The 24,762-nt window shown below is 50.7% G+C and overlaps 13 protein-coding genes across 13 annotated transcripts; 6 read left to right on the top strand and 7 right to left on the bottom strand.

The window, feature by feature from the left end:
- The first annotated feature begins 54 nt into the window (after positions 1–54).
- On the top strand, positions 55–1,070 carry ASPBRDRAFT_170661 (RNA-binding protein). The gene is made up of 2 exons (XM_067619691.1): positions 55–470; positions 535–1,070. The coding sequence occupies exons 1-2, from the start codon at positions 150–152 to the stop codon at positions 670–672; spliced, it is 459 nt and encodes a 152-aa protein (XP_067483805.1). The 5' UTR covers positions 55–149; the 3' UTR covers positions 673–1,070.
- Positions 960–1,672, bottom strand: ASPBRDRAFT_204155 (uncharacterized protein; the record flags this gene model as incomplete). The annotated part of the gene is made up of 5 exons (XM_067621695.1): positions 1,547–1,672; positions 1,448–1,463; positions 1,287–1,349; positions 1,198–1,210; positions 960–1,059 (listed from the first exon to the last, which is right to left on the bottom strand). The coding sequence occupies exons 1-5, from the start codon at positions 1,604–1,606 to the stop codon at positions 960–962; spliced, it is 252 nt and encodes an 83-aa protein (XP_067483804.1). The 5' UTR covers positions 1,607–1,672.
- A 331-nt stretch (positions 1,673–2,003) lies between these two features.
- ASPBRDRAFT_145572 (cytochrome c oxidase subunit VIb) lies at positions 2,004–2,992 on the top strand. Its single transcript, XM_067619242.1, has 5 exons — positions 2,004–2,085; positions 2,259–2,289; positions 2,377–2,458; positions 2,535–2,598; positions 2,676–2,992. Exons 1-5 carry the CDS (start codon positions 2,019–2,021, stop codon positions 2,708–2,710), a joined length of 279 nt encoding a protein of 92 aa, XP_067483803.1. The 5' UTR covers positions 2,004–2,018; the 3' UTR covers positions 2,711–2,992.
- A 293-nt stretch (positions 2,993–3,285) lies between these two features.
- Positions 3,286–3,855, top strand: ASPBRDRAFT_413951 (uncharacterized protein). The gene has a single exon (XM_067624557.1). It carries the CDS (start codon positions 3,425–3,427, stop codon positions 3,767–3,769), a length of 345 nt encoding a protein of 114 aa, XP_067483802.1. The 5' UTR covers positions 3,286–3,424; the 3' UTR covers positions 3,770–3,855.
- Positions 3,856–4,079: 224 nt separating this feature from the next.
- ASPBRDRAFT_116947 (putative mitochondrial dicarboxylate carrier) lies at positions 4,080–5,286 on the bottom strand (the record flags this gene model as incomplete). Its single annotated transcript, XM_067617033.1, has 4 exons — positions 4,080–4,763; positions 4,834–4,932; positions 5,051–5,055; positions 5,133–5,286. 4 exons carry the CDS (start codon positions 5,284–5,286, stop codon positions 4,080–4,082), a joined length of 942 nt encoding a protein of 313 aa, XP_067483801.1.
- A 441-nt stretch (positions 5,287–5,727) lies between these two features.
- ASPBRDRAFT_39043 (phenylalanine--tRNA ligase) lies at positions 5,728–7,627 on the bottom strand. The gene has a single exon (XM_067624057.1). The coding sequence runs from the start codon at positions 7,579–7,581 to the stop codon at positions 6,037–6,039; it is 1,545 nt and encodes a 514-aa protein (XP_067483800.1). The 5' UTR covers positions 7,582–7,627; the 3' UTR covers positions 5,728–6,036.
- Positions 7,628–7,945: 318 nt separating this feature from the next.
- ASPBRDRAFT_413715 (uncharacterized protein) lies at positions 7,946–8,341 on the bottom strand. Its single transcript, XM_067624548.1, has one exon. It carries the CDS (start codon positions 8,212–8,214, stop codon positions 8,008–8,010), a length of 207 nt encoding a protein of 68 aa, XP_067483799.1. The 5' UTR covers positions 8,215–8,341; the 3' UTR covers positions 7,946–8,007.
- Positions 8,342–8,388: 47 nt separating this feature from the next.
- Positions 8,389–9,273, bottom strand: grpE (mitochondrial nucleotide exchange factor MGE1; the record flags this gene model as incomplete). Its single annotated transcript, XM_067617141.1, has 3 exons — positions 8,389–8,418; positions 8,478–8,906; positions 9,010–9,273. 3 exons carry the CDS (start codon positions 9,271–9,273, stop codon positions 8,389–8,391), a joined length of 723 nt encoding a protein of 240 aa, XP_067483798.1.
- A 3,166-nt stretch (positions 9,274–12,439) lies between these two features.
- On the top strand, positions 12,440–13,336 carry cbpA (putative calcineurin binding protein; the record flags this gene model as incomplete). Its single annotated transcript, XM_067620511.1, has 1 exon — positions 12,440–13,336. The coding sequence occupies one exon, from the start codon at positions 12,440–12,442 to the stop codon at positions 13,334–13,336; it is 897 nt and encodes a 298-aa protein (XP_067483797.1).
- Positions 13,337–13,863: 527 nt separating this feature from the next.
- On the bottom strand, positions 13,864–16,482 carry ASPBRDRAFT_413726 (arginyltransferase). Its single transcript, XM_067624549.1, has 11 exons — positions 16,324–16,482; positions 15,888–15,932; positions 15,706–15,781; positions 15,569–15,631; positions 15,390–15,512; positions 15,166–15,327; positions 14,877–15,113; positions 14,731–14,828; positions 14,604–14,669; positions 14,262–14,536; positions 13,864–14,174 (listed from the first exon to the last, which is right to left on the bottom strand). Exons 1-11 carry the CDS (start codon positions 16,379–16,381, stop codon positions 14,049–14,051), a joined length of 1,329 nt encoding a protein of 442 aa, XP_067483796.1. The 5' UTR covers positions 16,382–16,482; the 3' UTR covers positions 13,864–14,048.
- Positions 16,483–19,849: 3,367 nt separating this feature from the next.
- On the bottom strand, positions 19,850–20,799 carry ASPBRDRAFT_413672 (uncharacterized protein). The gene has a single exon (XM_067624547.1). It carries the CDS (start codon positions 20,488–20,490, stop codon positions 19,969–19,971), a length of 522 nt encoding a protein of 173 aa, XP_067483795.1. The 5' UTR covers positions 20,491–20,799; the 3' UTR covers positions 19,850–19,968.
- A 309-nt stretch (positions 20,800–21,108) lies between these two features.
- On the top strand, positions 21,109–21,736 carry ASPBRDRAFT_52133 (NUDIX hydrolase; the record flags this gene model as incomplete). The annotated part of the gene is made up of 2 exons (XM_067626850.1): positions 21,109–21,169; positions 21,309–21,736. The coding sequence occupies 2 exons, from the start codon at positions 21,109–21,111 to the stop codon at positions 21,734–21,736; spliced, it is 489 nt and encodes a 162-aa protein (XP_067483794.1).
- Positions 21,737–22,747: 1,011 nt separating this feature from the next.
- Positions 22,748–23,982, top strand: ASPBRDRAFT_192675 (DNA-directed RNA polymerase II core subunit RPB3; the record flags this gene model as incomplete). The annotated part of the gene is made up of 3 exons (XM_067620510.1): positions 22,748–22,801; positions 22,922–23,490; positions 23,592–23,982. 3 exons carry the CDS (start codon positions 22,748–22,750, stop codon positions 23,980–23,982), a joined length of 1,014 nt encoding a protein of 337 aa, XP_067483793.1.
- Between the last annotated feature and the right edge of the window lie 780 nt (positions 23,983–24,762).

Raw genomic sequence — 24,762 nt, 5'->3', positions numbered from 1 at the left:
CACGTGATATCAAGTTGCTCGGTCCCAAAGTCTAGAGCTTTACCTAGGCATTCAGCAAAAAGGCCTCGACGCGGTCGCTCTTTCCCTCTCGCCCCCTTTAGTGACGTCTTCTATCCTAGTTCCATTTCGGGAATTTGCTACGACCAACCATGAGCGAGAAAGCACGCTTAAAATGTACCGTCTACGTGGGGGGCCTTGACCAGGCCGTGACGATGCAGACGCTGGCCGAGGCATTCGTCCCCTTTGGTGAAGTGGTTGATATTACGCTCCCCAAACCCGATCTCCCGAACTCCAACGAGCTCCACCGTGGTTTTGGATATGTGGAGTTTGATCTGCCCGAGGATGCGAAAGAGGCGATCGACAACATGGATGGAAGCGAACTATATGGCCGGACGATCAAGGTTGCTGCTGCTAAGCCGCAGAAGGATAGCAACGAAGGACTCGGCAGCAAGACGGCTATCTGGGAACAGGTACGCTATGGAGCTTATATCCGTGTCATTACAGATCCCTTGCTAACTACGTATGATACAATAGGAGGGGTACTTGGCCAAATACGCCGTCAGCGAGGAGGACAAATTGGCTGCCGAGGGAGGCGAGACCGACGGAGCCGAACGTCAAGATCCCATGCAAGGACTCGAGGAACTCGACGTGGCCGGACCCAAGCCGGAATGAGCTCTACAATGAATCCACTCACGCCAGGGGAAACTAGCGAAACGAAGAAAAAGAGAAGCCAAGAAGCGGGCGACAGTAATATTGCGATATTACACCATCAGGAACCCTTCGTTTAAAGCCGTACTATTTACACGCGCTCCAACCCTGAGCCTGAGAATTTTCGAGCATTCCATTCTTAACTCTGGCCGCACGACAAGGCCCGACTACCCCGTGAATGATACAGATCGCCGAAAAATCAAACAAAGAATCGCCCATTGCAATTTGAAATCAAATGTGATGGTACATTCTTAGTGCTCGCGGTCCTCGGGGCTGTTGCGGTACAGACGGAGGGTCTTGTCGGTCATGAGCTTGCGGCTGCTGGAGTAGATGGCAGCACCGACGGCGACACTGATGGAACTGCGTTAGTGGAGAGCAGGTGAAGTCTGCGGGAATGGGACGGGGGAGAGGTAGGAGGAGGAGGCGGTCGAGCTTAGATTTCACGGCATGTCATGTAGAAGCCATGAGGATATCAGGAAATAGACATACCCAAGGACCAGACCTGTAGGATTCAAAAAATGATCGTTAGCGCTGCTGTAATCCAATGGCAAGTTGTTGATCATTAAACCGCGACGTACCGAGAGGGATCAACTCCGGGGGGATTCTCTTCAGAGTACGCAGACGCTGAGAGATGGTGTGGGCTAGAAAGCCAGGCGTTAGTCCAATTCCCACCCCCAACAACACAATTCCATCCTTCAAGCATCCGTCCATTGCGCAAACCGGGGAGGGAACCCCATACCGCTGTGGTTTTCCTTCTGTTGCCACTTATTAGCTAGCCTGCCAAACGTAATTTTTCCCCATCATCCACGCCAACACGGGGGACCGAGGACCAACTCACAGGAGCAGGAAAAGCGAAAGGCCGGGAGGCCTGCATGCGCAGGACACGAGTAGGGAACATGGCGAAAGACTTCGAGTGGACGAGGTCGTGGGTGTAGAGTAGAGTATCAGAACGATGTGAGTGGTGGGATGGGCAAGATCGGAAGTGGTGACGGAAGTCTGAGCTTGATGGAAGGGGAGGTTGCACCACTTAGGTAAGGCGGTAGGCCAGTCACGGTGGTGGTTCGGGTGTTTAGGAAACCTGGGCGCATGAGTGGCTCGCTAGTAACCTCTAGTTTGGCGCCTGAGGCGGTCAAACGTGAACTTCCGGCTTCACGGCTTCACGGGTCATTCCACTCCACCGGCCGCAGAACCTCCTCTCTCTTCTCGGTTTCTCCAGACCTCCTCCCCTCCTCCCTCCGCTCATCCCACCCCCCTCCAATCAACACCCCAAGTTTCCTGTTTAAGGTTACTATACCTTTCAATCTATCACAATGGGTGCCATTCCTGAAGTTGACCCCGATGAGCCCGTCGAGACCAAGCCCTTCAAGTTCGTGACTGGTGAGCTTTACCCTCTCCCACCTCCAATGGGTCCAATTCGTCCCGTAACTAAGGTCAATTGCTAACTATCATACAGCTGGTACGTCTAGGATAGGTTTTCGAGCATTTGCTGCGCCATCGCTGTCGTCGCGATCGAGGTAGTTTTGTGGGCTGACATATGAGGTGATGAATAGGCTATGACGCTCGTTTCCCCCAGCAGAACCAGTACGTGATTTTCGCACACCTCTCCGCCTCAATCCCCTCCAGTATAACGAATTGCAATGATTAACCATATATTTTCTATCCTCACAGGACCAAGCACTGCTGGCAGAACTACGTCGACTACCACAAGTGTGTCACCGCCAAGGGCGAGGACTTCCGCCCATGCCGTCAGGTTAGCTAGCTACTGCCTCCCATCCATTTTCGTGACGAAGCGAATCCAATCCTAACCACCATTGAAACGAAAACAGTTCTACCACGCCTTCCGCTCTCTCTGCCCCAAGGCCTGGACTGACAGATGGGACGGCCAGCGCGGTATGTACCCTCTATATATGTTCTTTTCCCTTATATATATATCCAATTAGCAGCGTACTAACGAAAAAAACTTACAGAGGCTGGTAACTTCCCCGCTCGTCTCGACCGGTAGACGCATTTAACTACTTTGTTCACCCGTTAATTGAAACCTCAAAGTTGTTTTCGTGTGTCTTCTTGTCCACTGTCAACATGTACTCTACCCTTTTAAGTTGGATCCAGCGAGAAGTGTTAGCTCTGACTCCCCAGATACAACTCGGCTGGGTGGGAGATGAGTGTATATAGACTCGCGTAGTTGGAATGATTGTCTCGAACAAAATTAGCCTTAACAGCTCAGCATAACCTCGTAGCTTTATTGATATCTTCAGCTTCAATTTACTACGTAAAGCCAAATCTCGTTCTGTCTATCTCCCTAATCTACTACCACATGTCACTCTTCTTACTTCTACAATACCTAGGAAGCTAACTACTAGTTAACATCAAACAAGAGTACCGTAGAAACTAGTGAAGATCATACGATATCCGATAGTACACCTACCAACCAATCATCTATCCCAACAACAAATCTTTTAAGATAAAACGGATTATCCCCCCCAATTATGCACCTGCTTACTATTTCACTTATGCACCCTGTGAATTGATGCTACTAATACTACTAGGTAAACTTTCACTTCTGTAAAGTATAGTATACACCCGACTTATTGTCAAACATAGCTCTAAAGAACATGATATCTCATTCTTGATCTAATCTAAATTGCGAAGAACACATGTATCAGTTGTAGTTTATAGCACAAGAGCATTGTTCCACCATCCTTCCAAGACACAGTATATGTTGGGACACACATCTCTCCGTCGCCTGGTTAAACAGACGCAATATATCATTTTCGGTCTAGCGGTTAGCGCGTCGACAGTATACATAGAAGTAAACCCAGCTGAAGATAGATGGGTTTTCGGCCAGAGAAGCTCGCTGAATCAGTCATGCTCCGAGGATGACCAAGTCTTGTGTATCGGTTGCCAAGAGAGAAGACGCACATGTCTCAGAAGTACGTGCTGTTCTAGGCCAGTCAGATCCAATAAGGAGATGGTGAAACAGAGAGAGGTAAGGTGTAGGCGAAGAGATGCAAGGCGACTGGAGGACAGAAGTCGCTTAAGACAACTCGAAGAAAAAAACTAAAGAAGTCAAAAGTAATAAAGGAAAAAAGATAAGCTAGAGAAAACAAAAGGAAAAGATAAAGGAAATGTAATCTATAAGATATATACAAGGGTATGATCACAAGAAAAATGCGCAAGACTTTTGTCCTCCCGGTAATGCTTCGCCAAATGAGAGATCAAGAAAGAAGAGGTTTATGGAAAGAAAAACAAGAGACCATCTATCCCAAGAAAACACAGCATATGGACGGATATCGCAGATATGTGCCTGGAAGAAGAACAAAAGAAAGTACCAACATGAAACAGATCTATACTTTGAACCTGTTCAGGGGAATTTAAAGCCCCTTCAACAAGCGATAGAGCTTCTTATGCTCTTCGAGGAAGATGAACGTGGCAATGGTATGGGGACCAAGACGAATAAAGCTCGGCACCCAACCACGGAAAGCCCACGCGAAGCCCTCCTTCCTAGTGATATCCCGGAGCAGACCAACGATGCTCTGACTGCGGCCTTCAGCCGGAGAAGCGGTCATGACGCGAGTCTTGATAACATCGACAGGACTGCAGACAGTGGTAGCCACGAAACCAGCCATGAAGGAGGCAGTGAAGTGCGTTCCCATGTTATCAGACATGCCGAGGTTCTCAAGACACAGGCGCTTGAAGGTATCGTACGAGGCCAATTGCGACGTCGTCATAAGAACAGCACGGGTCGAGTTTGGCCACACACCGCGGAACAAGCTGGCGGGACCTTCGGTGCGCGTCATCGTCACCAATCCGTGTATCGCGTTGCGGTAGTTACGGCGCTGAGCGGGAGGGAGAGCGGCGTCATGCTGCATCCGCACGTTCATAACGTCGGCGGGGTTTCCGGCCATGCCACCGATGAAGCCGGAGGCAGAGGCCATACCGATCAAGGTGAAGAGGCCAGGAGGCGAGTCGGGGGAGGTGAAGTGGGCTTTGAGCTCCTCATAGATACCGAATCGTGTGGTGGAGTAGGTCAGTTGGCGCAGAATAGCGGCGGACAACTACAGGAACTGACTTTAGCACCATATACCAGAGCAGACACGATTCAACAGGTTGGTGGATACTACATACCCCGCTGTAAAGACCGAAGAATCCATCATTCTTGAACACATGCACGAATGTGCCGACCATAGTCGAGGGGGCGCCAGGCCCGCGGGTCTGCAGGCGGACCTATAATTTTTAAAAACGCACATCGGTCAGCGTTCCGGTGAGACAACGAAGTATAGAAATAAGCACGCGGTGGGAGAGATCAGGAGTTCCTAATGACAGTCCAGGAGGCAGAAATTACCTTCACTATAGAAGAAGATTAGCTACAATTCCAGCACCTGATTTTTAATTTCTTTTTTTGCTGTGGCAGAATTAGAGCTTACCGAGATCCAAAGGGTGAGTAACGGCAGCGGCAAAGCATGATGCTGAACCACCGAACCAGAAAGGATAATGAACTTTTTTTGCAGGGGCTGGAGCAGTCGCCGCCTTGGGAGCATGCGACGCCTCCAACTTCGCGCCGCTAGCCATAGTTGACATTTCAGCGGAGGGGAAGAGTGATCCCAAGGAGGGAGACAGAGAGAGGGAGGGGGGGAGTGGAGAGGTGAGAGGAGGGGAGATTTCGTAGTTGAACGAAAGATGGAAATGAAGGCGACGATGCTATGAATTAAAGTCGAGTCTGACGCAGTAAAGTGAGTAATACGCTGGTAAGAAATCAGCGGCGCCGGACATAGATCAAGTCTCCGAAACCCTGCTTTTCGGCTGCGCTAACCGATCTGGGACCGCACTGTCCAATCAGATTCTCGGTTTCTGGCGGCCAGACGGAGGCCGAGCGGTAATCCTCGGTAATGCGCGTATTTCAAGTCGCCTTTCTCTGCGTGCATCAATACCCGCGGGGCGCATCGATCCAAGATAGCCTCGCTTGGGGTAATTCTGCTGATGCAGTCGGTGCTTGAATTACCTCCGAGGACGGGGAAAAAGCCAGCATGTTAGGGGATAGCTGTTTGACAGCTTCTCAGCTGGTCTTGATAATTTTACTCTACTACACAGCAGTTGACCCTGCTTGGGTCGCCACTACGTCACGCTGCATACATCCCATGCCGTAGACTAGAGTAAGGTACATGATGGCAGCCGCGGCTAGATCTTTCCTAGCCTAAACGCTCGGATAATACAGACGGATAGGCGATTTCATCTGAGCATGATAATACACAGTTGTTGTACATAAAAGACTCGCCAACAGTAACTGGCGTATGGTACATCGCGAGCAGTTCACAGTACCGCTCGCTATAATCAGCGGAGCTCGACTCCCAGCAAGCCCACAAGCTTCTGTCGGACCTTCTCATGTAGGTCATTCGTCTCTTCATTCGTCAGTGTGCGCTCGAGGCTCCGGTAATTGATACGGTAGCACATGCTCTTCCGGCGTGTCTTGGGGTGGGTGAACTCGTCAATCAGCTGGACGTCTTCCACCAGGTCGCCTGCCTCTCCACGGACAATCTCCATAATGTCGTTCTCATGCACGGGCGCAGCTCCGCCCGCTGCACTGCCACCGCTGACAGCCGCAGAGGGAAGCCAGAATGCGACATCTTTGTAACAGGCGGGGTGCTTGGAGAAGGGCTCGAAGCGGGTGATTTCACCCGCCCGGAACTGAGAAAGGAACCGCTCGTCACGCGACCAGAATAGGCGGATATCCGGGATGTTGAACAGAAGCATAGCAATACGCTCCAAACCGATACCAAAGGCCCATCCGACGCGGTTGGGCACATCCGAGTTGATCAGCAGTTCCTGCTTGATAACACCACAACCAAGGACCTCGAGCCAGTCACCCTGCCAGAACACCTCCAACTCCCAGGACGGGCTGGTAAATGGGAAGTATGCCTCCACCCAGCGGACCTTCAAGGGCTCTGGTTCTTCGGCGCTACCGGCAGCAGCTTTGCTGGCTTCGGTAAAGATCTTGATGACCATGCGCTCTAGAGACCGCTTAAGATGCGCCGCAATGGCCTCAACTTCTTCCTCACTGTGGTGTTCAGCCTGGAGTGGGTTCCTCTGGGCGTGGATTGTAGGGTTGGGGTCCTCGACCTCAACGTCATGAGCAGGGATCTTCTTTAGATCCTCCATAATCACAGCGGCAGTCTGGCTAGCATGCTTCAAAGGCTCATTATCCGGACGCTTCCAGAGCATAGCGCCTTCCATCTGATGGAAGATCGGGTAGTGACTGCGATCGATCGCATCTCTCCGATACACATCAGCGACGACAGTATATCCAACCTCCTCCGGACGGGTGCTCTCATTGCGATTAATCTGTTGGAAGTATGCCTGCTGATGAGCACTGGTGTGTGTCCTCAAGACCGTCTTATCGTTGATGTAGTAAGTGTCCGTCCGACTCCGGCCGGGATGATCCAAGGGAAAGCCCAGGACATCGAAATTCTGCGCAGTCGACACAACAGGGTTCTTCTCGGTGTAGTTTCCGTATATCGGGCCAGGGAACTGGCTCTCGATCAATTGGCGCGTAATCGCCAGAGGGTGGTTCTCATCAAGGTATAACCGGCGGCCGACGTGGGAGAGAATCGTATCCGGGGTATTCGTCCACTGATCTGTGCGGTAGGATTGACCTTCGATAGTCAAGGATTGCGGTACCGAAGGTCGTAGGGAGGGCTTTTGATTGCCATCTGCGTTCTCGTTTGTTCGGCAGATTGCTGTCGAACTCCAGTCTCTCCGCTTCACGGCAAAAGGCTCCGAGAACTGCGAGAGCGGGATGCGGATGCTCCGACGTGAGGGAGCAATTGCCCATCGGGCACTGCTTGCACGCAGAGCCCTCCCAGTGGCAAAGAGACGCATCTCGGAGTGCTGTGTGAGTAATTTAGCGACCGGAGTGAGAGCAGTCAATAGCTGGATGCGGCGCTCGAGAGCTCCGAGTCTACAAAACACATCGGGCCGGGAAAATGAGCCACCGAGGAGATACGCAATTGCATGCAACTCGCCAATTCCAACTACGAGGGAACGGCATGAGAATGTATTTGCTTGATGGATTATTTCTGAAATCTTGGAGCATCATTGATATTGATTACACGAGAATTAAGCGGACTATCAGGCCGCAGATATATGCCTTACGCAGGGTGTTACTGGGATGCACACTGTAGTTTCATCAATCGTTTTGATCAAGAGACTTTCTATCAGTCGTTTAGATCAGAACACCTTGCATTGCCTACTGGGCAAGCAAAGCGATGCAAAGAAAAATAAACATGATCCAATGCCATGCAAATGTCATCCACATCCGTGCCAATGCCAATCCCAACAACACAATCCCACTTTTTCATGAGAGAAGTAAAGGAACAAAGACACCAGCCAGGGATATATAATATACAAAATAGGGAGGAGAGAGTTCAGAAACAACGCCAAGTAACAGAAAAGATGTAAAAGCACCAAGACCACACAACACAGGTAAGGTGTATCATACACACATGCGTTCATGGACAAAGCAACAGAGACCTGGAACAATTCCAGATGTTCCAGCCCGTCGGATTAGCGTAAATCGATCCCCATCATAGCGAAGACGTATTTGGTATATTATACAACGAGAAGATAAGACGGGGAGGCGAAGAAAAAAGGGGAGAGAAAATGGTGTTAAGAGGGTGTGAGAAGCGTCTAGTTCTTAACGACACCGACCTTGGCAGCCTATAGCAAATGAGTTAGCACGATTTCCATGTAGACGAACCAGAAGACCAATGACTTACGCGAAGAACGCGGCCGTTGAGGCGGAAACCGGTGCTCTGAGTGTACATGATGTCACCATCTTCCTTGCCCTCAACCTTGGCCATGAAGGTGGCCTCGTGGAGGTTGGGGTCGAACTTCTGGGTCTTGCCCTCCTCAGTGGGCTCGCTAGGGTCAAAGCGCTCGAGACCGTGCTTCTTCAGGGTGTTCAGAAGGACGTTCTGAGTCATCTTCAGACCGGAAACGAGCTCCAACAGGTCCTTGTTGGCTTCAGTCTGAGGCTCCTCAAGCTTTTCCTTGGGCACAGCAAGGAGGGCACGGTCAAAGTTATCGATGGACTCGAGAAGGTCGCCAGCAAAGCGCTGGATGGCGAAGTTGCGAGAGTTCTCCATATCACGCTTGGTGCGCTCCTGCAAGTTGAGGAAGTCGGCCTTCGAGCGAAGCAGCTTGTCCTATTGCAAGAGTTAGAAAATCTACAAGGTCACGTTTACCACCATGGAAGGCGTAGCAATTGTCGAGCCGGGAGCTCCTGTTGGACAAAATGGGAAGCTTTACCTTCAGCTCAACGACCTCCTTCTTCTTCTCCTCAAGCTCCTTGCGGACGGGGTCCTCAGCCTCCTGGGCAGTTTCGCCTTCCTTCTTCTCGCCATTCTCGGTCTTGTTCTCGGTGGAGTAAAACCGGTAGGCAGACTGACGAGCAATTGAAGGGACAGGCTGGGAGAGCTGCGGCGTGCGGCGGAGAGCGGCGGTGTTGATGGAGGTAGGGCGCACAGAGCGGAGAGACCGCTGGGCCTGTCTAAGGAAGGTTCTCTGGAACATTTTGAAGAGAGGGAATGTGAAATATGGTAACAGTGTATCACAGAATATGGGGAGGATTGAAAACGTGAGAGGTTGAACAAAATCGGCGATATCGTTGGAAAGCAGAACTTTCGGCGGCTTGATCTGACCGCCTTCACCGGGAGAAACCTCGGGCCGGATGATCGCGTGCTGCTTTATAACTGAACCATTGCAAGGCCCAAGCTGACTTTCGATGTTGCTCCTTCTCCTCAGAAATTGTCCGTGTATCTTTCCAACTATTCAAGTGTTGTCTATATGCATGATCTCTATCCGTGTCGACTATGGTGCGTGGAGTATAGTATGCTTCCTTTCACATAGGAAGGCGGCATTTATGGCGGTGAACATACTGCCACAATAATTAACGTGCGAAGTCGGTCATCACCGGTGAACGGTCTGTGCTTTACAGGAGAAGCATGGCCTTTGAAAAGGCCGTCTATAGACAATTAACTCTTTTGGTATGTGCAGTGCCATTAAAATGATACTTAAACCAGAAACTCTGCGCCCGAGTCACACATTGATAGCAATTAGCATGTGCGCCAGTGATCTGGTGACTCCCAAGAGCAAGACAACCATGTTGCTAGTAGCACATGCGACTTTTGCTACGGAAACTACCACCCATACTGGCAGGGAACGATACCCTCCAAGATTTATCTAAGCTAGTCGTAGGTTGGAAAGATGCCCTTGCATGGTATGGCAGTTGTCTCCAATGGTACGACGGTTCGATTGCGCCAGACTCGTGGGCTATATCGGAGAACAGATTGCTACGCGCACAAGACGTCTGATTCTCTCTTCAGAGAGAGACTAAAAGCCATCTCAAACGGCGATAACATGGCCAGAGGCTTCGGAGAACAGCCAGGATGAGCACATCAGGCTTGAGTGAACCCCGGGGAGTCACTACTACCTAGCAGGAGACATCAAGGCTTTGACAAAGCATTATGACAGCGCACATGAATATCATCAAGTGCATGAATGACTGTCGGTGAAAGATCACTCGGTAACTGCGCCCTAACGCCAAGGATGGATCCGATATGAGCCCACAAAAACAGCACAAGTAATCAAAAGGGATGCGTGAGTTGGGAGCTTCTACAGATGGCCCCCAAAATCAATGGCTCGTATCCAACCCAGTGGTGTTGGCTGAAGTATACCCGTATAATGCGTTTGCCTGCGCTGTTGTAAGCGCAGCCGCCAACATCAGCACGGAGCGCGACTCATCTATCTAGCCCCAATCCAATTATAAGGTCGTGCGCACCTGCCAACCGAGAAGGACTCATAAGAAGCCTTGCTTTGATTGTAGGTGGCTGCGGAAAGACGGTCATGCAACAGCGTATGTGGCAGAGTTGATAGCCTTGCTAGAGGCTATATACAAGGCGCCATGTCCGTGGGAGCCGCTAGACAGATATTGTGCCGTCTACGTTCGGCTGACCAAATGCATCGTTGCGATCGGAATGGCAGTGTGCAACATGGCTGCAGATTAGGCTCTAGTGAGCGGTTGCATTGCATGTCGGGGACACCGGGACAGTGAGTGGCTATGCCAGAGAACGGGATGTGGTCAGAGCTCAGGGCTTAGCTAGATCGGTTCATGCAGTGTTACCCACAGGCTTTCCAGGCAGACAGAAATTGACCCCAGACAGGAGGTTTAGAACTGAACATGAGATAAGCCGGGCAGAGATTCAACGGTCTCAAGGCACCATGAGCCTCGCAGGAAGCCAACAGATGAATAAAACTTCAATGAAACGAAGGCCGTTCCAGGTATAGGTAGCACGAGCAAGGCCACGACTCGCTAAGACACCGTACGTGTGACCTAGCATGACAGAGACTTGACAGGGCAAAGAAGCAGCAGTTTAAGCTTAGGTGGTATCCGAGGCTGCAGGGTCCTAGGCCCGGGGCTCTGGCGAAGGTGACAGGCGAGCTGCATCATCTAAAGGGGAGGCTTGGAATGGGAGCCGAATACGTGGCCAGCAAGTACATGCAGTAGCAAGAGTATGCTGTGCCAGAGCCAAGACACAGAATATTGCCTGCCTGGAGTTGCAACGCAGCTAGCTTGGAAATTTACCAGCTGCTGGGGACAGGCATGCGTAGTAGACAATTCGGTGATCAGCCATTCATCGCCGGCTCTCCACCGTCGGGGCGGAGCTGCATACCCGATGGATCATGGAGTCTGCGGAGAAACCGGAACCATGGATATGCGGGATCCTCCGGGATGTATCTAGTTAGTATCTACACAACAGACAGAATAAACTCAAAGGGTCAGGACAAGGGGGTGGGAACTAAGGGGCATATTCATGCGTCACAGACAGTGGAGACACAACATGTGAAGCATTCCGAGGCTGATGATGGAGTCATTGGACACTAGCGAGTTGAGCATCATGTAGGAAGACCCTTGGTTACTAGTCAGGGAGAAGTCAATAATAGCCTTCGACAGGAGGCAGAGAAGGGGAGAGAGTCAAGCCACAGTTGAACTCATCTCCAGGAGGTCCACAGTGAGAGAGCAGCGAATGGCATCACCGTCATTGTTGGGGATGCGTTGCGGTCGACACCAATAATGGGGGCATCTAGTGGCAATAGTGGCAGTTCAGCCACACGGCGAGGACAAGAGAGTGTGGCGAATGCGCTATGCAGATTGCAGCAGACTTCAGGATTAATTCAGAAAAGAAGGAGAACTGCGTGCGGCGATCGACAGGAACGGGAGCCAAATTTGCCTGAAAATGGGCAAAAGCCGACGTGTGAGTGGAAGGCAGTGCAAGTGCAACGAGGCCAGAAGCAGATTTGCATCTCCACCGCGACACGAAGGCGTTGGCTGCGCCTCGCCCGCCGACGAAGACGGATTTTTCAGTCGCTACCTATAAGATGCAAGCAGCTTCTGCTGCAGAATTCCTCCTTCAACTACTGTTCCAGTTCATTCTAAAGAACATCAATTGAACAATAACCACTCTCGATCACAAAAGATTCAATTAATTCATGTGATTGTGGTTGATTCCTTGAATAAGCGCCCGCCAGTTTTGACGTTCTTCCCGCTTATCTTTACTATCGCCTCCACTTCCAACCACCACCAACTACTTATACTACTTACTCTCCGTTCCTCCCAAGCCAGACTCACAAACAACAACCTACAACCATCACCACAACAATCAACAATATTCACAACAAAATGAACACCTCACCACCTCATTCTCTCACCTCTTCCCCTTCCTTCGGAGCCCGTCGCTCCTCAACCTCCCGACCCTCCCTCACACTCGACATGTCCAACCTCCCCCCTCTCACACAACCCACACCTCCCTCCAACACTCTCATCATAACCGACTTGAACGACATCCTCCTCTTCCAACCCGACTCTCTCGCCAACCTCAGAGCCTACCTCGAATCTTTGGCTCCCCTCAACTCCTTCTCCCCCCTCCCCTCTCTCCGCCGCATTATCTGCTCTTTCCACACGGACTCCGACGCTCTCCGCATCCGCAAACTCCTAACCGGCACACCGCTGCTCAACCGCCCCATAATTCCCAAGGTTTACTTCGGCGAACCGACTCCCATCTTGGACGACCTTGAGTCCCGCCCTAAACTCCTGGAGGCCCCGCAAGTCGACAAGCTCTTCTTCATCTCACCGCCACCCTCCCCGCCCCACGGCTGGGTCATGCGGCAAGAAGATCCCCCGAACAAGGAAGTCCACGCCAGCGATCTAGCTCAGGCTCTGGCCAAGTTGAAGACCGAACAGTCTGGTGCGGAGGAAGTAGCCACGGGAGTTGTGGTATCGTCTATTGAGCAACAGCAGCAACAGCAACAGCCGGGTACCCCGATGTCCATGACCTCGGATAAGAGGACAGGCAGTTGGCCTGTGTCGCTGTCGCAGACGCGCAGCCGGAGCAGCACTCTCATCTACCACCCCGAGGACCATGGGGGTAGCCCTAACTTGCCGGCTGTGATGGTCGAGGACACCAGTGCTTCCCCAGATGAGGATATTGATATGGACATGAGCCCCATCGAAATGTCGGTCAAGAAGATGCCGCCCAAGACATCACGGCCACCGGTGGAGCTGATGGGAGGTGTGTAAGAAGTGGTAAACTGTCCTTCCATATACTGTCACTGCTCTATCATTTCTTATCGCTTCCCTGTTTTAATATACAGTCCTCGGGGTGTGACTGGGCGCGTGTGGTGCATGGGTTATATTAGATTTTGATTTTGGATGCATCGTTTGGCCATCAGGGTTTCTCTTGTTTTACTTGCCATCAATGTTCTTGAATCATGAATGGCGTCTGGGTTGGGGATCGGGAAATTGTCTTTATGTGCATATATGTTCAGCATTCTATTGGTTATGAAGCATCTTATTTTCAGCATGATGGTTGATCTCCATTCTTACTGTCTTCTTTTCCTTTCTGTGATCGATCCTTGAATATACAAACAGGTCGTTTCTACATACATAGTGACGTGCATACATACCTAAAAATTGGATGAATATCTACTATGATTGAAATTAGTTTATCACTTCGACGGTCTCAAAACTAGTAAGCAGTAGCTTACTACGCAATTCCCAATCCCAACTTGGGCTTCGTGGTCAAATAAGCGAACTCAACATCCACTATAACGGAGCAAGTGAAGTTACTGCTGCACTATACTAGGTGTGTCCTGCTCAACTGACTTCGAATTGGAAAAACCTATAGCAGATTTGCATTCGGAGTTTCCGTTGCATTATCTGCTTTGATCCCAGACAGTGACTAATATACGATCTCCGCCCCATTAATAGACATGCTAAGTAACTACCTACACTAGTCAAAAAGCACCACAGCACTGTGCTTAACGACCTCCGGACCCAGCACGGCTGCCAACTCGGCAACGATACCTTTGACTGACTGCGGATTATCAAGGGGCATCTTCTCCCATCCGACGAGGTCCTGTAGAAATCATGAGTCAGTATACGCTCACACATATAGGTATGCTAGCGAGATGGAGAGAAGTTTAGGATGAGGAAATATACTCACAATCATATGCACGAAAGTTCCATGGACCAGCAGAAGCCAGTGATCCAGATCCAGCGCTTTGATCTCGTCTAGCGTCATGTTACCGGGCATGTGTAGGTCGAACAGGGAGACTTCTTCATCGTTGATCTCATCATCTGCCTCTTCTGGCGTTCCTGCGTTCTTCTCCTCAGTCTTGGTTGTGGCTTGTCGGTCCCGCGAAAGGGATACATAGGGCCGCTCGTCGAGCTTCTTGGATAGTTCTCCGTCGAGAGGGTCCCATGTGTGGCTTTCGGGGTCTATAGATGTTTCCAAAATGTCAGAGAACTGCATTGGACTGGATAGATGGTCTACTGAGGATCCTACCTAAGATGTACTGCGGTCGGAACGTTCCCTTGTAGCGCATCTTCTGGCATGAGTGGATGTAGTACCCTAATTTTCGTTTCGGATTAGTTGAGAATGCATAGGACAAGGGTGGCTGCGTCTGGCATACCCATGTAGTAGTACTGGTACTGCGCTTCAATTGCAAAAGCGATTTCTCGCATTGCGCTGAGTTTCCCAAATTCCCATTGCTCGTATTCTGGATCATAGCTGCTCTTGTTTAGTCGTTTCTCTTGGGATTAACGGTCGATCACTTACAAGATATAGACCGAGCTCACACCGCTTGGCATAAGATCCAAGACTGCCACCGCGATGAGCTTGCCATCCAGTCGGTAGCATTGATGCCACGAGCCTAGCTTCTTTTCGTCCGATTTGGCAGCATTGGCTGGGGATCGTGTCATGCCAGAGCAGAGGAAGCGCTTGAAGTCTTTGTTTGCCCATTTGGAGACATCCTCTTTGTGAACCTTGGTCTGATACTTGAGGAACAATTCGTATCTGGCGCGAGGTCAGCATAAGTTGTTGACCAAAGAAACAGCTGCACACCTACTTGGCCTGGGAGATGGAGTCGCCTTCTAGGTTGACCTCGAATCGATGAGCAGGTTCCAAAGGTCTCTTTGTTTTCGGGTCAATGGGACGCTTCACGTTGCTGTATTCAGCCTCGTGGACTGCGCCAAGAAGGTCAAAGTTGCACTTGCGACGCTTCTTCTCCCTACGATTGATTAGACATTGGCGAGCCCACGCATCCTCCCCATACTAGATGGGTCTACTTACTCCCGTGTTTTGGGGCAGAGATATGCTGCTCTACGAATATACTCGGGGCCTAGAACAAACTTGTTCCAGCGGTTGACGGCTTTCCGCTGGTCTTTCCTAGGCGTGAAAGCGGAGGCATCGAGCCTGGAAGAAAGGTCAATGCAAGCTGGTCAAGGGCAAGGAATAAACCAATTACACACCTCATCGTATAATGAGGACAGCATGATCGCTGCAGGTTCTGCTTGTAGTACAGTGTTCCCGACCTAGACCCGGATTAGCGACTGACCGTCCAGACGGGGTGTTGTGTGGCTCGCATTGCGAAGGCGAACCGCCGTACCTTCGCCAGCCCCTATTGACCAGAGCTTCATAATGCGCCGGGCGTACAGAAACCGAGCTAGCGTAGTAGGAGGCACCTGCAGTAGACGTGCATCAGCGGTCCCATCCGGCAGCACGACGACATATCCGCAATGGACTACTACGGCAGAGGGGAATTTGGAGGTAGGGACTGGAGCGACTCACTTCCATTATCAGATTTGCAGTAGCCACAGGAGTTGCGCTGGTAACCTAGAGGATCAAGTTAGGGCATGTTGGCGGCAGCCATGGTGATAACAATGGAGCAGTCTCAGGAAGGCTCTCATTAGTTAATCGGAGGATATCCGTCCTAGTGCAGAGACAAGATGGTCTCAAGTGGGATGGAGGAGGCCAAGAGAGGGAGGGAGAGAAAAAGGATAGGTACGATGTGGGTGTGTGTATATCGGGGGTACTTTTTTAGCCATTGGCGGCCAAAAGTTGAGAGGGGAGGATCTGGCCGGGAATGAGGGGCAGACAAAAAAAGAGTACATCAAAACAAGAGGGGCACAGGATTTCCGATCCAGAGAATCGGTGGCAGAGCAGGATAACTGGGGCCAATGATGACTGCACGGGGAATGAAAGACTAATCTGACTGGCTGCTTACCTAGAGGTCGGAAGAGCGACAACTTCCTCGCCTGTTCGGCATCGACGATGGGCTCCATGGCGTGTCGTCGCGGGCAAGTAGTGCGATGGAGAAGGGGATTAGCTGGCAGCGCTCACGGCGGGAACGGCAGAAAAACAAAAAGCAAAAGCAAACCAAGACAGAACAAGGGGAGCAGCGGGACTAGATTGTCCGTCTCAGGAGAAAAGGAAATCAGAAGATTCGGGGAGGCAGGTTGAGGTAGATAGTAGTTTGGAGTTGAGATGAATGGCTTGATGTTGTTGGTTGGTTGTCAAGTTGATGCGGGACAAGAAGATCGAAGAGAGCCCAAGGCAACAACACCGTCAACCACAACTTCCTTCTTCAGGCAGGGGCAATCTCACGCATACTTAAGACAACCAGCTCAGCTACGGGGTCTACGCAACATTAAAACACCAGACTTTACAAGGAAGAGACTAAGAGCATAGTGGAAGGTGCTGCTGCATGATCATAGAACTCTCAGTCAGGCCTGGGGGTGAGAGAGCTGTCCCCGTCACTGCTGGCGGGAGGTAGAAACAAGGTTGAAGGTGATGATGCTTCTAGAAGGAAGACCTGAGCGGCTGTTGCCCTTGTTTCTGTCGCATGTCAGAACTGCTGGCCCCTTGGCCAAGTACTAGTCAGGATCAAGACTGACTACTTGACCTTTGTAATCTGTACTTTGTATCTTCTACATGGGTCTTGTCTCTTCGCCACCGAATTGCTCGGTGCCTCGGAGATGAAGGAGATGCGGAGCAAGCAAAGCACGGCTCCAGAAAAATGACCTCACTACGGGTGAATTGGCCAGAGCTTCTCATGGCAGCTCCCGTGGCCAGTTCCAACCAGATACAATGGACTAGTCATCTAGACAGTAAGTAGACTGGAGAAACCCCCTAACAGAGTATCTAGTAGCAGATAGTAGAAACTATTAGGTTCGGTCTTTAGACTTGAGGCGGAAAAAAGGGTTCGATACCATACGGTCTGGCCTCGTATGGACAGCCTCCATTACGATACGGGGGTATGTAAAGCCGACGGTACCTGAACTTGCTTCGATCGAAGCGGAAGTTGGCCAAGTGTCAATTTTCTGGCGACGCAATCTTGCCATGTCGTGGGTGCTAAGTGTTACTGGAATGTGGCACGGTGTGTGGTGTGTATATGCGCACTGCTGGCCGATCCTGGAATCTTCGTCCAAATCAGAATTTCCCTAGCATGGGCGACCAGGAGGCAAATAACTACGGAGTACGTACCAAAAGAGAATCAAAAGAAGCGCCCCCCGGACCATGACATCACGTGCAGGGAACCTCTCTCCCCCCAACGTCCAAGCATCATCGGCAGCATCACGGCTTGTCGATGCGAGGATCTCAGGATCCGCACCCTCGACAGATCGCTGCTGCGTTGTCGCGTCCAGATCCAATCGCCACCGGGAAGTTTCTCGAGCCACTATTAGTCTTTCCTGTGCAGGCTACCTCAGTAGTTCCATTCCTTTGCAGTTAGTCACCGCATCGTCCGAGCAACATTAACGCTCTGATCGACCACACCTCTCTTTTCACCCCTCTAACTATGGTTCCTCGGCGGTGGGCAGGTACACGGTGTAAAGAAAGCACCATTCATGTAGGTAGGCTCTGGCCCGCATACATCATCACGAACGCGCAGGTCGGTCTGGATGCCTTTTGCCTTCATTGTTGGGCTGTCGCATCCGCATTATCCCTTGTTCTTTGTGCGGCAAAGAGGTCGCAGAATGTAGATAGTAGTCAAATGAAAGCACTCAGAGAAGCCACCCTTCCCGATCATTCGAGGAATTTGGTGGCCGGCCGAGTGGTTGCTGCTGCCCCGCATCCGCTCCCAAATCAAACCTTTTTCTCTTCTGACTGTAAAGTATTTTCCTTCTTTTTTCTTCACTGGGTGAGGTCGGTGACATCGGTGTGCTCTCCTCCAATGAGCCCGCCAGGATCCGAGGCGCCTAATGTATGCAGGGCATGCCGTCGCATGAGATGGTATCCAATCCGTAGCTTGCGTGCAGGAAGTACGGGGAAAATAAAGGAAGGGGATACTGAAAGAAGAAAAACGATAAAAAAGTGAAAAAGCAAAAGGTAAATTTCATCAAGAGTCAGATGAAACGTTCAGTGTAGTTGGATCGATCATTCGATGAACACTTGTCGACGCCGCTTGAAGCTCCAAGCAGTCATCCCATCGGAAATAACTAGCACAAAACACGTAGCAGGTACGGCCGGGTTGCATGTGGTAGTTGATTCTGATATCATTCGTTGAATAAGGATGCAGAGATGCGCTACATGCGGAAATTCTACACTGCATGATGCTGCTACTAGTTACCAAACCGCTTACTCTAACTAAGTAGTATATACCCAGTCAGATGAATGAGAGAATATCTGAATACGTTAGATCTGCTGGTGGATAATAATTGGAACCGAGTGGGAAGACAGCGAGTCGCGGACTGTGTTCCACATCGAGGAAACGGATTAGTATTACACAGCAAATAATACTCTGAAATGGAGCAGTTAGGCACAGGGTTCCGTCGCACGGAGTACCGCATCCAGACTTCGTAAACGAGGTGGACCGATCCCGGGTTGTCTTCGGTTTTTGCTCTTCTTCACCGTGATCTCTTTTAAACCGGACAAAATCAGTATGTAGTCTATATCAGAAAAAATGGGTACACAGTAGGGACTAATATTAATTATGGCCATCTAGGGCAATATTAACGGTGTGTTTAGCCTCCGAGGAAAAAGGGGGGTTGGTTGGCAGTAAGCCATCAGGGACCGGTGTGAGAGGACGATGCGATGAAGTTAAGAGTGTCCATCTGTCAATAACCAAAGTAACCATAATTCCTACGCTGAAACCTCGTCATTTTGGACACCAGCGCTTACGGCGGAGAGCACAAGGGGACCAGTTGTTTTCTTCAAAAGGAGAGACGAAAACTAGACTAGACTGATGGAGACATGACTTAAAAAAAAGTAAGATAGATTATTATTATTTTTTTTAGGTCCATGTTAATACTTAATAGCAGTAATATGAGTCGAAGGGAAACTGTCTGTTCCACTAGTCTGGGGCCCTAATTCTGATAGTGCCATAGGGCCTTGAGGTAAATGATGAGCGGGCACAGCATATGGTTGCTGGGAGATGATGATGGGACTGCAAAACCGTAAATTCCGACTCAACCGAGATGGGAGTTAGGGACAACGGAAGCTGCAGTAGTAACCCTCCAGGCTGCTGTTCCAAATACCGTGTCCCAAGTAAATTTAATTCCCGTTTTGTGTGTGTGTGTGGGAAAAGAGGACTCCTACTCCCTTGGTCCAGCCGGTTTGTTGTGGAACCCCCGAAGAGTCCGCAAGCCTTCGGGAGACTCAGGAGCAGTTCATGGGGAGGGCAACAGACCTAGTCTGTGACTCGCGCGGACGCGTGAACCACCAAAGAGGAACCAAATCGACCCAGAGGAACCGCCAGAATTACGCTTGGGAGGTATCAGCATGTCCGGTGGGATGGCCCATATAGTGCAAAGTAGTCTAGTTCACGGATTTGCCCTCGGACACACTCCACAAAGCTACGTATGACTGGGGATTTCGATTTTCTAATTTTACTTTATAGTACCATAGAGATGACAATGGTATGGGAAGAGGATCAGTTAGGACAGAGAAAGAGAGAGAGAGAGCAAGCAGAGGACCCCTGGAACCGAACAATAGTACCACCGGAAAAAAAGATCCCAGCGATTAGGATGATGACATTATAGTAAGCGTTCAAAAGAGCAAGTCGCATAGGCTGACTGGCGGGGGCAAAAGTAGTAAAGTTGAGTAGCGGCGGTACCTGTACCAGTAAGGTACTGGTACCTAGCAGAAGAATCGAAAGAACGCGTATGGTTCCGGTAATACGCGAGCCCACCGCGTCGGGTTGATGGCAGAACGCAGTGGAAAAGCCGTGGAAAAGCAGCCGGGCACACGGACGGGGAGACCGGCGATACAGTATTGGGGTTGTACCCAGACGGTACCGCCCAACGCAATGAGAGAGAGAGTAAGAGTAAGTTAGTGAACAGGGACTGTAAGAGAGGGAGGGAGGGAGAGAGAGAGCGCGCACGTAAAGTCCGCTCCGGGCGAGGGAGACAGAGCGAAAGACAGCGACCTTCCTTGACCGGATCGCGCCGCCCATTTACTATCCCCAAAGCTGTCTCTGATTCCCCCCCCATCCGTCCTCTCGCCTCTCTCCCCCCCCTCCCTCCGTCCCTCTCTTCCTCCCTATCCGTTCCCTTATTTTTCCTGGTATCCCTCCGATTATGATGTCCTTTTACCTTCACACCTCTTCTTCCAGGTTCCCGTCCGCCGCGGGAGTGAACGGGGATACCTAGTTCTTGAAACTTCCCTCTAGTCTCTAATTTTTTTTCTACCCTCCCAAAAAATTCCCTGGCCTAACTATTTCGATCGCCTGGCCCATTTTCGCTTCGGGAACAAGACAGGAACTCACGGTTCCCAGCTTCTCATCCACAAAGGCCGGGCCTTCTTGTGTCAAATTCCCGTCGCTGGCTATTCCACGCCTCCCTTAGCACCGACAGTGTTGTCACACCGATCGTGGCTTGGAATCGGTGTCATTGACCCTTTCCCTCACCTTATATCTCTCCATTCCTTTCATACCTGTGTCGCGTGAAGCACAGCTCAGCTGTGTCGCACTGGTTTTCCGAATTTTTGCTATATAGACCGCGTTATAGAGAGTGTCCTGGTGTTCTTCTTTTCTTTTCTTTTCTTTTTCATTTTCTCGTTACCTTGATTTCCAATGTTCAAAATGGCAGACCATCCTCGGTCAATGGAGTCCCGGGTGGGACGAAAAAACCAACGTGAGTAACATCCTCGGGCTTGTGGCCTTTGCAAATTACTCTACAATGATGTTTTCGCCGCTCCGTGCACACATCGCAACATCCAGTATGATGCAGTATTATTTGTCGCGCAACGTGGCTAACTCGCATTCGTATATAGGGTACGGACCGAAAGGTGAACGACTCGTGGCCGGTGTGGTTCCATTGTCCGCGGACAAGACGAAGGTGCTTATGATCCAGTCCGCGGGCCGAGGCGGCTGGGTGCTTCCTAAAGGCGGTTGGGAGACCGATGAAGTGAGCGCCCAACAAGCTGCCTGTAGAGAAGCTTGGGAAGAGGGTGGGATAATATGTACGGTGCACAAAGACCTGGGGTTGATCCCGGATATGCGGCCGTCGACGTTATTAACGTCGACGGCACCGAAAGCATCATATCAGTTCTTCGAGGTCACAGTGGACCGGGAAGAGGACCAGTGGCCCGAGATGCACAAGCGGAAGCGTCAATGGGTCACCTACGCGCAAGCGGCCGAATCGCTTGCCAGTCGTCCCGAGCTTCTGGAAGCGCTGAATCGCAGCTCCCTGCGGAGGTAGCGATGGCGTATCATTTCTCTTCCCCTCGCCCAAAAGGGCAGGGAAGGTGAAATGATGGAGACTTGCCTGTGTGCTGGAGCTCCATGACGACTTGAAATGATTTTCGAACCCGAAAAGAAAAGCTACTCTCGATTTTACCTTCTTGCTTCGATTCATTTGCCTGAGTTTCTGCCTCTGGTTGGCTATATTGCTTTTGGTTTTAATTCGCTTCGGGCTCTTTGGACTCCCGACGGCTTTCGCGCGTGAGGCGCACTTACCACTATAGAATCCATGACGGGAGCGTCAGCATAGAATGTTAGAGGAGTACGGTCTGGCGGCGGTGCAGCCGACGGATGGAGCAAAAGTTGTTGGGGTCAGCATGACATTACTTGGGATCGCATCCTACAGTTGGAGCGGGCATCTGCTTTTGGAGAGGGTCATTTCTTTTTCTTTTTTTTTCTTCTCTCTTTTATACTTCTTCGACCTGATATACCCTTGCGATGACATTTCTGGTTGACTATGGCCCCGCCAGCTAATCTGGCTCGAGAGCTGTCGACAGGTGCCTCCGTTGATGCTGGGGATGAACTGCCTTTTGCTCATGCAAGCTAGGAATCTGACCTGCAAAGGAAGAAAGCAAGCATACTCCTCATTTTGCGAGGCAACAGAAGACCATAGGGGCTGGCTGTCTGCTCATTGTGTAACTTTAAGTAAGCTTGTAGAGATCGTAGACCTGTAGATCAGGAGACAGTCAAGCCCATATATAATATAACACACTATATTTAATTCTGTTTTGTTGCTCTTTGACCTTCTGAACTGATCTCAGAATTTTGATCTGCGGCAAACACCGCAGCAGACGCATTACCCGAACAGGCAAAGCGCGGCCTGCAGGTCGGCGACGAACTTGACCTCAGCTCCCTTCGCCATCCATCATTCCCTCCAGCATCAGTCCTCCCATCGCTGCTCCATCTCTCACCACCACAACCATTTCTCCACTCGATAGGTAGCGCCTCTGCGCTACTAACCACACCCACCATGGACTACGAGATGGATATCGAGCCCACCGGGCCCCAGGTCACCGTCCGCGAAGTGAGTTTCACCTCTTACCAATCTACCTATCCAGCATCTATACTAAACACCAGCCCATACAAAACGAAACCACCATCGAATTGTTTCAACCATCCCTGCTAACACTTGAAACCTTACCAGGCCGAGCCCACCCGTGTTGACTTCAAACTCACCTCCGTCGACCTCGCCTTCGCCAACTCCCTCCGCCGAGTAATGCTCGCCGAAATCCCCACGATGGCCATCGACCTCGTCGAAGTGGAAAAGAACACCTCCGTACTGCCCGACGAATTTCTTGCCCACCGTCTTGGCCTCATCCCCCTGAACAGCAAAAATTGCGACCAAGATGTCGAGTACACGCGTGACTGCGACTGCGAGGACCATTGCTCGCGCTGCTCCGTAACCCTGTCGCTGCATGCGCGGTGCACAGGCGACGATATCATGCGGGTGTATGCGCGCGATCTCGTGGTGTCAGGGGAACGGGCGAACGAGTGGGTGGGAAACCCGGTGATTTTGGACCCGGAGGGAAACGGACCCTTGATCTGTAAATTGAGACGCGGACAAGAGTTGAAGATGACGTGTATTGCGAAGAAGGGTATTGCGAAGGAACATTCGAAGTGGATGCCTACGGCGGCGATCGGGTTCGAATATGATCCGCATAATAATTTGAGACATGTGGATTACTGGTATGAGGAGGATCCGGCGAAGGAATGGTACTTTTTTACCCCCACCCCCCTGGTGTGGAGTAGGAATTTTACAGGAGCGAGCAAAGATCAAAGTGAAGACAAAGAGCTAACAGTGGAAACTTATGCAGGCCCGTCTCAGCCAACGCAGGATGGGAACAGCCCGCTCCCCCGGACCAACCCTTCGACTACGACGCCCAGCCCAACAGCTTCTACATTGATGTAGAGAGCATCGGCACTCTGGAACCGGACATGATCATCCAGCAGGGAATCACAGTGTTGCAACGGAAACTCGCCTCCGTGATATCCTCGTTATCAGGCACCGAAGGCGCAGACCGCAATGGCGTCATGGGCGGTGACGACGAGGACATGATGGGTGTGCGCAGCCCGGACGCCTACGAGCCTCCTGAGGGTATAGACGGTGGCTTCACGGCGTATGCGAATGGAGGCGCTAGCGCATGGGGTGCTAGTGCTGCGACGCCATATGGAGTCACGCCCTATGGAGGTGGATATGGATTCTAAACTGGAATCAGTTCGTCGCATCTTACCCTTCTCAACTGGTGAGGGAAGAACGGGAGAAAGGTACATCGTTTCGGTCCTTCCTACCCAATCCAGAAACCGTCATCAGAATAGAAGGCGAAATACAAAAAAAGCCACTCTGGTCACATGCACATGGTCATCTTACCAGTGAAAGTGACAGCCACAGCCACGGCCACAACTCATCATACGGGCTCACCGAAGCCACCAAAAACTCACCATAACCACTAGTTACCACTTACTGCCAAGACCATACTTTCTATCTTATCAGTTAGCATCCGGATGGAGTTCGGTGGAGTTCTTTCTACTTTGTTTCCGGCCGGGCGTGAGGAAGTACTTACTTGCTTGTGTTGCTTGATTCTGCAATTCCACATATTATATTATTATCTTATATCTATTCTTTTCATCATCTTCTGTTGTTTCCTTCTTCTATATCTGGGTTCTAAAATCACTGCTGCACTGCGGTACTTCTTTCACTACGTTTTGCTTTGCTTTGCTCTGTCTGCCTAGTCAAGGCTTGGCTGGACTTGTGACATTAGATTTCTTTATTCTCGCTCCTGGGTATTCAATAGCTGTATGCTAAAATTGGGATGGTGAGGATTTGGGGAATGAAAGTGGAGTGTCTACAGGAGTGAGTGGTTGGGGAGGAGCCTCATTAGCAAGGACATCACTACTAAATCACAATGATACTTTACAGACGAAGAAGCTGCATGAATTTGATGTAGAGTGATAGTATATGCTAATGAGAGATAGGCAGTTGAAGCT

This window comes from Aspergillus brasiliensis (genome assembly GCF_001889945.1).
Source record: "Aspergillus brasiliensis CBS 101740 unplaced genomic scaffold ASPBRscaffold_2, whole genome shotgun sequence".
In the NCBI taxonomy this organism is placed as follows: Eukaryota; Fungi; Ascomycota; class Eurotiomycetes; order Eurotiales; family Aspergillaceae; genus Aspergillus; species Aspergillus brasiliensis.
This window is presented reverse-complemented; position numbering and strand designations above follow the sequence as displayed.

What these genes read in the sequence shown, in the direction of transcription:
- ASPBRDRAFT_170661 (XM_067619691.1), top strand. Translation starts at nt 150, where the DNA reads ATGAGCGAGAAAGCACGCTTAAAATGTACCGTCTACGTGGGGGGCCTT. An exon ending in AGACGGCTATCTGGGAACAG is followed by an intron (nt 471 to 534) that starts GTACGCTATGGA and finishes ATGATACAATAG; the next exon opens with GAGGGGTACTTGGCCAAATA.
- ASPBRDRAFT_145572 (XM_067619242.1), top strand. Translation starts at nt 2,019, where the DNA reads ATGGGTGCCATTCCTGAAGTTGACCCCGATGAGCCCGTCGAGACCAAG. An exon ending in GCCCTTCAAGTTCGTGACTG is followed by an intron (nt 2,086 to 2,258) that starts GTGAGCTTTACC and finishes GGTGATGAATAG; the next exon opens with GCTATGACGCTCGTTTCCCC. An exon ending in CGTTTCCCCCAGCAGAACCA is followed by an intron (nt 2,290 to 2,376) that starts GTACGTGATTTT and finishes CTATCCTCACAG; the next exon opens with GACCAAGCACTGCTGGCAGA.
- ASPBRDRAFT_413951 (XM_067624557.1), top strand. Translation starts at nt 3,425, where the DNA reads ATGTTGGGACACACATCTCTCCGTCGCCTGGTTAAACAGACGCAATAT.
- ASPBRDRAFT_39043 (XM_067624057.1), bottom strand. Translation starts at nt 7,581, where the DNA reads ATGCGTCTCTTTGCCACTGGGAGGGCTCTGCGTGCAAGCAGTGCCCGA.
- ASPBRDRAFT_413715 (XM_067624548.1), bottom strand. Translation starts at nt 8,214, where the DNA reads ATGAACGCATGTGTGTATGATACACCTTACCTGTGTTGTGTGGTCTTG.
- ASPBRDRAFT_413726 (XM_067624549.1), bottom strand. Translation starts at nt 16,381, where the DNA reads ATGGAGCCCATCGTCGATGCCGAACAGGCGAGGAAGTTGTCGCTCTTC. An exon ending in GTCAATAGGGGCTGGCGAAG is followed by an intron (nt 15,632 to 15,705) that starts GTACGGCGGTTC and finishes ATCCGGGTCTAG; the next exon opens with GTCGGGAACACTGTACTACA. An exon ending in GTACCAGTACTACTACATGG is followed by an intron (nt 14,670 to 14,730) that starts GTATGCCAGACG and finishes AACGAAAATTAG; the next exon opens with GGTACTACATCCACTCATGC.
- ASPBRDRAFT_413672 (XM_067624547.1), bottom strand. Translation starts at nt 20,490, where the DNA reads ATGGGCGGCGCGATCCGGTCAAGGAAGGTCGCTGTCTTTCGCTCTGTC.